The 9,494-nt window shown below is 38.7% G+C and overlaps 1 protein-coding gene across 2 annotated transcripts in view; it reads left to right on the forward strand.

The window, feature by feature from the left end:
• Ddx50 (DExD-box helicase 50) overlaps nucleotides 1-7,996 on the forward strand; it is a 39,004-nt gene extending 31,008 nt beyond the window's left edge. The window contains exons 13-15 of one of the 2 annotated variants that reach the window (XM_004623952.2): nucleotides 3,818-3,952; nucleotides 5,964-6,008; nucleotides 7,492-7,996. In XM_004623952.2, coding sequence (XP_004624009.1) covers nucleotides 3,818-3,952; nucleotides 5,964-6,008; nucleotides 7,492-7,770 — 459 coding nt within the window. In that variant the 3' untranslated portion in view covers nucleotides 7,771-7,996. The remainder of the gene's footprint in view (nucleotides 1-3,817; nucleotides 3,953-5,963; nucleotides 6,009-7,491) is intronic. The other variant, XM_023723349.1, reaches the window with a different exon arrangement.
• Nucleotides 7,997-9,494: the final 1,498 nt, after the last annotated feature.

Below are 9,494 nucleotides of genomic sequence, written 5' to 3' on the forward strand. Positions count from 1 at the left end.
CTTGCCAGGGAAGCGCTTATGCCACTAAGCTATCTCCCCGGCCCCCTAGTCTTTTTGACACAAGGTCTGACTATGCAGTTCATGCTGCCCTTGGGCTCACTTTGTAGCCTATGCTCGTCTCAAACTTGCATTGGAAAAAAAAAAACACAAACTTGCATTGATCCTCCTGCCTCAGCCTCCCAAGTACTGGGATGACAGGTGTGTGCCATCACGCCTGGGTAGTCTCTCAGTTTGGAACAGATTATACCCATCATTCATTTATTTATTTATTTATTTATTTTGGCAGAACCAGGGATTGAACTCAGGCCCTTGTGCTTGCCAGGCAAGCGCTTATTCTACTGAGCCATCTCCCCGGCCCTCCATCTTTTATTTTTTACATTGATTTTTTTTTTTTAAATGTTCAGGTCAATTGTTTGATAAGTTCTACCTTCTAGATTTGTCTGAATTTCTTTTATTCATAATTTACTTTTGCCTTTATCCAGAATCAGACAGAAGTAATATGAAAGCTTGATTTTGTAATATTCAAACTGAATATTTTTGGCAAGAGTACTGTATAGGTGATATTCAGACAGAGAGTGAGGTTAAGCCTACCTGCCTATGTTATAGTGTAATAATATCATTAAGCTTCTCTTCTGGAGGGTTAACAACTTAAGTTTGCAGACCAAAAATTAGAGAAAAAGAAGGGCTACAAGGACAGCCAACATTTTGGCCCTAGCCATTCAGGGTCAGTGAGGACTCAGGACATTAAGAGAACCTGTACTGTAACTCAGTGGTGTCCCAAATTTTCTGATCAAGGAGATTATGGGGCCACAGAGGAAGGTGATCCACAGAGTGTGCCTAAGGAGAGTCACATGGAGAGAAAACATTCTCTCAGGCTTTCACAGAGAGCAGATTGGTCAAGCAGTAGCCATGACTGACACTGACAAAGGATCTACAAACTATGATACAGAGTTTCAGGGTAAATCCTGAGGGGATTTGACTGACCTTGGCAGATACAAAAGTTACATTTCTTGTTATATGGGTCTTGCTTTATCTTGGTCTTAACCATCCAGCAGAAAAGTACAAAAATGAAGTATAAAAAGTAAAGCCATATTATATTAATATGCTGAGCTGTGAAAGGCTCAAGTCAGCAACTTCTGACATTGCCAGTCCTACGGATAACTCACTATTATGGTCTACTGGACTGTATTGGATTACTTTGCTGAATTCACACACCTACAATATTTAAATGGAACTAGAATGCCCATCTCTGACAAAACTAAACCAAAAAGGGGGATACAAATGAAGAACCATTTTGTATCTGTATATACAAAATAGGCTAGATATACAGCTACTTTCTCTTAATTGAATGAGAATAAAGATTTGTACTAATAGTGTTTGGACAGGATATCATGTCTGCATCTTGTACTATGAGTAACCACTGTGAAGACAACAATAAGCAATGTATTAATTATTGTAACTGTCCTACTGGCCTGTTTTGAAACTGTCTCATTGCTATTTGTTTCTCAATAAAATTAATTTTTAAAAAAATAATTTTTTTTTAAAAAGAGTACTACATAGGTAATAGTATATACTTCATATTGAATCATATCAGGAAGCTATGATGTCAGATTGTTCCACTTCTGCTAATGCTTTAACTTTTTTTTTTTTTTTTTTTTTTGAGAGAGAGGGTCTTGCTACACAGTTCAGGCTGGCTTCAGACACAGCCTCAACCTCCCAAATGCTGGTATTATAGGTGTATATAATCACACCCAGCCATAGCAGTGCTTAACATTTAATCACTTTAAATATGCCATCTGAAGGGCCAAATAGCTCAGCATATTAAAGGGGGCGAGGAGTTAGATTCCTGGGCCTGCCGTGGTAGTGCACACCTATCATCCCAGCTCTTGGGAGCCTGTAAATAGGCAGATCACTACAAGGCTGATCTACTAGTGAGACCCTGAACACCCTGTAGACCCTTCCCTAAAATACAAAAAATAAAAATAAATACGCCATGTGCTATGTATTCTCATTCTACAAGTAGCTTATATAGCCAAGCATAGTGACAGATGCCTATAATCCTAGCACTGCAGCATGCTGAGGCAGGAGGGTCATCAATTTGAACTTGCCTGGGCAATGCAGTGACTTACCTTGTATCAAAGTTAAAGAGTTTAAAAAAAAAAAAAAAAGACTGGGGATATCGATTAGTGTGAAGGCCTAGGTTTAATCACAAGTATTGCAAGACAAAATAAGAACAAAAAAGAACCCCTCGTTTGACAGATAAACCTTTGAGTAAGTCTTAGAAACAAGGCGTTAATAATGTGAAATTTCTTTTATGGGTTAAAATGTTCCTGCCAGCTTGTATCACTTGTGGTAGAAGTGGTACAGTCATGCATGGGACAGTCATTACATGTACTATCAGTGAGTCAAACCACTGGGCATCGAGATATAAATTATGGCCACATCTCAAACATGTTAAACTGGAGCCTTACAGTGTGGCACAGTGAGCGTGCTGGAGGCTACTCTTCTGTGACTTCATCTTTTACCATTTCCCTATTGTTTGTCTCAGCTACTCTCATACTTGCTTTTACTTAAACATTAAACTACTCCTACACAGACTTTTTTTCTTTTTTCAGATAGTCTTACTATGTAGTCCAGGCTGGCCTTGAACGTGCATTGATCCAAGTGCTGGGGTTACAGGCATATGCCACCATGCCTAGCCCTACACATGGCTTTTGCACTTGTTTCATTATTTCCTCTTTTTTTTTTTGGCGGAACTGGGGATTGAACTCAGGCCCTTGTGCTTGCCAGGGAAGCGCTTATTCCACTGAGCCATCTCCTTGGCCCCTCCTTATTTCCTCTTTGATAACCATGTGCTTCCTCCTCATTCTGGTTTCTGTCCAAACAGCACCATACCAGAAGTTTTTCTTTCTTTTTTTTTTTTTTTCAGAAGTTTTTCTAATTACTCCGAAATAGCTTATTCCTTTTCTTACTCATTCTCTAGTCCTAGGCCGGGGAGATGGCTCACTATAATAAGCGCTTCCCTGGCAAGCACAAGGGTCTTGAGTTCAATCCCCAGTTCCGCCAAATTTAAAAAAAAAAAATCATTCTCTAGTCCTGCTTTATTTTTTATTTATTTATTTTTGTGTGGAACTGGGGATTGAACTCATGCCCTTGAGCTTGCCAGGCAAGCACTTATTCTACTGAGCTAACTCCCCAGCCCCTTTATTTTCCTTCATGCTTATTATTGTTTACTGCCTAATCCCCCCCCCCCAGGCATATACACAACACACCACCATCAGTAGTATAATCTCTGTAAGAAAAACTGACACTCTAGCACCTATAGTACAGTCTCTGGCAGATACATCACAAGCAGTTAAGAAATAGGTAAATGCCTGTCTTTATCTCTGTGTTGATCTTTTTGTCTAGTAAAGCATTACCGAACAAGTAATTTTGGTCTTTCAGAATTAAAGAAATTTTACATCCTCTTGTTTGTTTGTTTGTTTGTTTGTTTCACTCCAGTCTAACTCTGATTCCTTCAACATAGTTCTTTGCTACTTTGTTATCTTCTTTGGTGCTTGCTTTTTTTTTTTCCTTGTGTTTTAGAGCATGCCAGTTAAAATTAAATATCTTTATATCAGTGGACTGAACAAATGCGTCTTTCAGGGATCTGTAAGCATTTGTTTTCTCAATAGTTTCAAAGTTATTCTAGTTTCCAGTTGTTAGTCATAAAAGGTATACAGTTATGTTATTAAGAGTCTGTAGAGGTGCAATTGCATTGTTCTGCTACTGCTGCTCCTGTTGTTTTTCAGAACATAATGTAAGTTGTATTCCTTAGGGGTTTGTGACCATGACCCTGGAGAGCCCGGAAGAAATACAAGATGTCAGCTGCGCTTGGAAAGAACTTAACAGAAAGCTGAGTAGTACTGCGGTATCCCAAATAACCAGAATGTGCCTCCTAAAAGGAAACATGGTAGGCTTTTTTAGATAACAAAAGAACTTTTTAATCAGCTATCAGGAATGTTTATAAAGAGTAAGAAACTATGTTTCAAGGGGCCAAGGGGCCAGGGAGATAGCTCAGTAGAGTAAGTGCTTGCCTGGCAAGCGCAAGGGCCTGAGTTCAATCGCCAGTTCAGCCAAAAAAAAAACAAACAAACAAAAAGAAAAGAATTCAAAAACTGTGTTCCTTATTTCTTTTTTTGTTCAAGCATAATAGGCTGAATAATAGGTTTGGTTTTGTTTTGTTTTTTTAGTGTGGTTTGTTTTCAGTTATAAATTTGGAGAGTTATATTTGCAGAGCTACAAGTCATTTGTTTTTTTGAGTAATACTCAGCTTACCTGAGCTTTTGCCATGAGATACATCTCAGGGTTTTTTTGGTGGAACTGGGGATTGAACTCAGGCCCTTGCGCTTGCCAGGGAAGCACTTATTCCACTGAGCCATCTCCCTAGCCCCCAAAATGTTGCATCTCAGGTTGTTTTGTTGTTGTTATTGTTGCTGTTGTTTTGTTTGTTTGTTTTTGGTAGAACTGGGGATTGAACTCAGGCCCTTGCGCTTGCCAGGGAAGCACTTATTCCACTGAGCCATCTCCCCAGCGCCCCCTGCCACGGGATACATAGCATGGGTGTTCGTATGTGGTTTTTTTTTTTTCCCTAAGACTTAATGATTTATGATTGCAAAGATTAAACAATAATTTAGAGAACACAAAATTTTCTTTTAATTAGTCTGCTATTGATTAACAAGGATAATGATACAGAGTATTTTGATATATTTACATAGAATAGTTCAAGCGGTAATCTTAGTGACTGATTTCTTCTAATAGTTTTGAGAAAATGTTATATTTATTTCCTCTTTTAACTTTTTTTTTTTAATGTTTTTAGTATAGGGTCTCACTACACAGATTAGACTCATAGTGATCCTCCTGTTTTCAGCCTCCCAAATGCTGGGATTACAGGTGTGTGTCACCACACCCATTCTCAGTCCCCCTCTCAGTGCATCTCAGTGGTGGGGTTGGCACAGCTTGTAGTGCCAGGGTCCCCGGTGTCTGCACTCTCCCTAAGCAGGCACTTTAGTTAGTCTGCTGAGCTATCTGGCCACCTCTTCCTCTAACTTTATTACATAGATTTATTCTGAATTTTACTAACTAAATTATTTATTGGAAATAATCATCTCTCAAGTTTGAATGTCACTTATCTTCCACAACAATTTGAGGCAAGTAGGAGACAATTAATGCACATTAACAAAAAAAGGCAGAGAGAGGAAATGCAGAAAGATCTGTAGGCCAACTGCATTGAGTATTAAGTTAGCTTTCTACTTACAGCAACCAAGATTAAAGAAGAAACATTTTAGGTCATATCAGTCTTTATTAACACTACAGGTCTTCAAGAGAGAATTTTTCTGACACTAAATTTTAAAACTGTAACTAATTATTTTTGTAGTGCTGGGGATCAAAACTAGGGTATTTACATGCTAGGCAAGCGTTGTACCACTGAGCTATATACCCGTAGGCCCTCACTAAATTTTTAAAGGAATTTATTGGAGGGATTATTTTACAATGGATATAAAGCTAATTATAGTGTCTTAAAAGTTCTAGCTGGACATGGTGGCACATGCTTATAATCCCAGCATTCAGGAGGCTGAAACAGGAGGATCCTCACAAGCTGGAGACCAGCCTGGGCTACAGTGTGAGCTCAAGGCCAGCCTGAACCCTGTCTCACAAAACAAAACTAAAAAGTTCTTCTAGAGAATACTCTATATAGATTGACTTTATTAGATGCTGTATTTAGTTTTTTCAGATTTTGAATTGCAAATAATTTCCTGTGTCGTCATGTATTAGCTATTTTGAACTTGCAAGCAATTATGTAACACATTTAATACCTTCTTTCTTAGCAAATATCAGATTATCCACAAGTACTAGTTTATTAGTAAAATTTAACTCCTATGCGTCTAAATAATATTTTCTTTTTATTTTTTTGTTACCTTTAGGGTGTTTGCTTTGATGTTCCCACAACTGAGTCAGAAAGGTTACAGGTATTTTAAAATTTTTATCTGTTAAATAGTTGAATGTGTTTCTCTAAAAGATAGCTTTGGGAAACATAGTTATTATGTGATTATTGTGCCTAAACCAATTAAGAATCCTTGCATATACCCAAGAGTTATGGCACACTCCTATTATTCCAGCTGTCGGGAACATGAGGCAGGAGAATCACTGCATGGCAGGCCAGCCTGGGCTACAAAGTGAGTTCAAGGCCATCCTGAACTGCACAGTGTGACCCTGTCTCCATTTAAAAAAAGAATTCCTGAATATAAAATGTGCAGCTTGTCTCATTACTTAAAATGTTATGAATTTCAAACATAAAGATAGAATTATGTAATGAACCCCCATGTACATACCAGCTCCAGCAATTAACTCATGTTGAGTTTGTTTCCTCTATTTCCATCTATTGTCCCATTCTTTTGAGATAATTTCTAAACATTCTATAATTGTAAACATATATTGCCATATTTATCCTATTGGGTTTTTTGTTTGGTTTGGTTTTGGTTTTCTTTCTTTTTTTTTTTTTTGGTGGAACCAGGGATTGAACTCAGATCCTTGCGTTTGCCAGTCAAGCGCTTATCCTACTGAGCCATCTCCCCAGCCCCTTGGTTTTGGTTTTCATAGTGATGAGGTTCAAACTCAGAGCCTCACACGTGCATGTAGTCATGTGACCCAAGTTTGACCACCAGTGTCCTGTTCTTCAGGTTAGATTATTTCCAGTAATACAAGCAGGATAGCTCTGAACATTGGTATAGCTAATTCTTCATGCATGGCCACACTAATCTTTTTTACTTTTTTTTTTTTTTTTAATCTTTTATTAATGTATTTGGTACAGGGTTTTGCTATGCAGCTCAGACTCAATGTGCCACCACACCTAGTGGCAGCACACAGCATGTGGTACCAGGGATCAAACCTATGTCCTTGCCACCAAGCTATCTCCCCAATCACTCTTTGACTATTGTCCAACAAGTTTGTGCATTTTTAAGACTTCAGTCACAGATCCCCAGACCCATCAGTAGTGTGTGAGAAAGTTCATCTCTTTCCACCCTGTTGTCAACTCATGATTATTGTTATGAAGTTGACACAGTGTATCAACCGTAACAGCTATTATGCACAGTTAATGTAGCTATCACATAGTGATACCAGCTCCCTGATTTATATGATTTGAGTTGTTTACTGTAATACCAGATTGTTTTCACTGGCTACATTTTTCAGTCCGTCCATCATCAGCTGTTTACTTCTTGATCCTGTTGATGTTATTTGCACTATTTGATGCTATGTGTTGATACACTGCTTGTTAATGGCCTTTTTGTTTGTGCTGACAAAGCAGGTGATGCTTTCTTTTAGAACATATAAACCAAATATGACCTTTAATTAATAGATAAAGAATATGAAAAGGGCTTTTTTTTAAATTGGCTTTTCTTGCTCCTGGCTTCTGTTTTGCATTTATATTAATTTTGTAAATTCCCCTGACAGGCAGAGTGGCATGATTCAGACTGGATACTCTCAGTGCCAGCCAAATTACCTGAAATTGAAGAATATTATGATGGAAACACATCTTCTAATTCCAGACAGAGGAGTGGCTGGTCAAGTGGCAGGTCTGGCCGGTCAGGCCGCTCAGGTGGCCGATCTGGTGGCCGGTCAGGTAGACAGAGTCGACAGGGGAGTCGCTCAGGAAGTCGACAAGATGGTAGAAGACGAAGTGGGAACAGAAATCGATCAAGAAACGGAGGCCACAAACGGAATTTTGACTGAGCATCTGATAGTTAATCTACCAGTGTGAGCTTGCCTATTTCTGCCTAATCATGTGTACATTATCCACCAAAAATTAGAGTCATCATAGTTGAGGTATGTGTCTACTGTTTGCGAAGAAGTTGGTCGTATTTTTTTAAAAAAGTATTTCACAAGAATGGCTGTAAACAAATTACTTATCCAGTTATACCTTTGAATAAAAAAAGCCTCCTTTTATTGTCTCTTTTCACTATGTGTAATGAATTTTCTGAATATAATCCTTTAAAATTTCTTCTTTTGGACCAGCAAGATAGCTCAGCAGACTAAAAACCTGCTTAGGCAAGTACAGGGACCAGGGTTCGATCCCCAGCACCACAAGCTGTGCTGGCCCTACTCTTGGGTGTGCTGAGCCGGCCTTGGAAACCGTGGTGGTGCACACCTGTAATTCCAATGTTGGGGAGGCTGAAGACAGGAGGATCACTACAAATCTAAGCTGCCTAGTGAGACCCTGTACCAAATAATTTTTTTTTTTTAATTTCTTCTTTGACTTGACAGTTAACCTTCCTTAAGGTTTACATTTTCCAAAATATAGCGTATTTGTATTAGATCATTACTTCCATAAGGTTATGTAATAGAGAAATAAATCCATTCTATATTAAGGGTTGTATAAACTGGTGAGGTTGTTGTAGCAGTTTAAGTTTCTGGATAATTTTAAAGAGGTACGCAAGTAGTGCATACTCACTAATTTCTTCAACAGGTAATTTATTGAATGTCTTCTATATCCATAGCTAAGCTAAACACTGGGGAATATAATTGTGAACAGGCATGGTGACTATCCTCATGAAAATTACTGATAGTCAGGCAACTATGATAGAGACTAACAGATATGTACAGAGAGGTATGGAACATTAAGGACCTTGTTAAAATCCAGAAGACTTTCAAAAAAGTGATACCCAGGGGCTGGAGAGATGGCTCAGTGGTCTAAAAGCACCTACTTGGAACAAGCTTAGCAAAAGCATCAGGGACCGCGGTTCAATCCCCCAGCACCACATGCCAGCCAGCCCTGCTCCCTGGTGGGCTGAGCTGGCCACACACACACACTCTCTCTCTCTCTCTCTCTCTCTCTCTCTCTCTCTCAAATAAATAAATAAATAAATAAAAAGTGATACCCAATAGAGAAGAAAAGCAAGGGCTGGGGAGATAGCTCAGTAGAGTAAGCACTTGCCTGGCAAGCACAGGGTCCTAAGTTCAATCCCTGGTATCACAAAAAAAGAAAAGCAAAGCTATCATTTGATCTACTGTCCCACCATATTTGTGGGTGTGGTGGGAAGGGGAGCTTAGGGGAGGACTTGTAGGCAAAGGAACCATGTAGATAGGAAGCCAGAGTTTAAGTCTGAGAATGGAGTTCATTCAGTGTGGTTTTCCTTGTATTAGGCAGAGGACAGGAATAAGGATTTAGTATTTAACAAGAGTGAGATTTTAAAGGTCATATCTGCATTGTTATACAGTGGGGAAATATAAAAGGGCTTACAGTAAGGAGTAATTGATTGATTTGTGTTTTAGAAAGATTACTAGAGATAAGAACAGGCTATAAGTCAAGAGACCTCTCATGAAGTTGTGGGAATAAACTAGAAATGCTGATGAGCTGTACCTAATGGTAACTAATGTATTTTGAGTTGAGAACTGGATCCTTAAGAGGCTTTTACTTGAGATTACACGGCTAGATAATACATAGAGTGAGAACTTGA

The sequence above is a fragment of the Octodon degus genome, unplaced genomic scaffold (assembly GCF_000260255.1).
Source record: "Octodon degus isolate 3935 unplaced genomic scaffold, OctDeg1.0 scaffold00005, whole genome shotgun sequence".
Classification (NCBI taxonomy): domain Eukaryota; kingdom Metazoa; phylum Chordata; class Mammalia; order Rodentia; family Octodontidae; genus Octodon; species Octodon degus.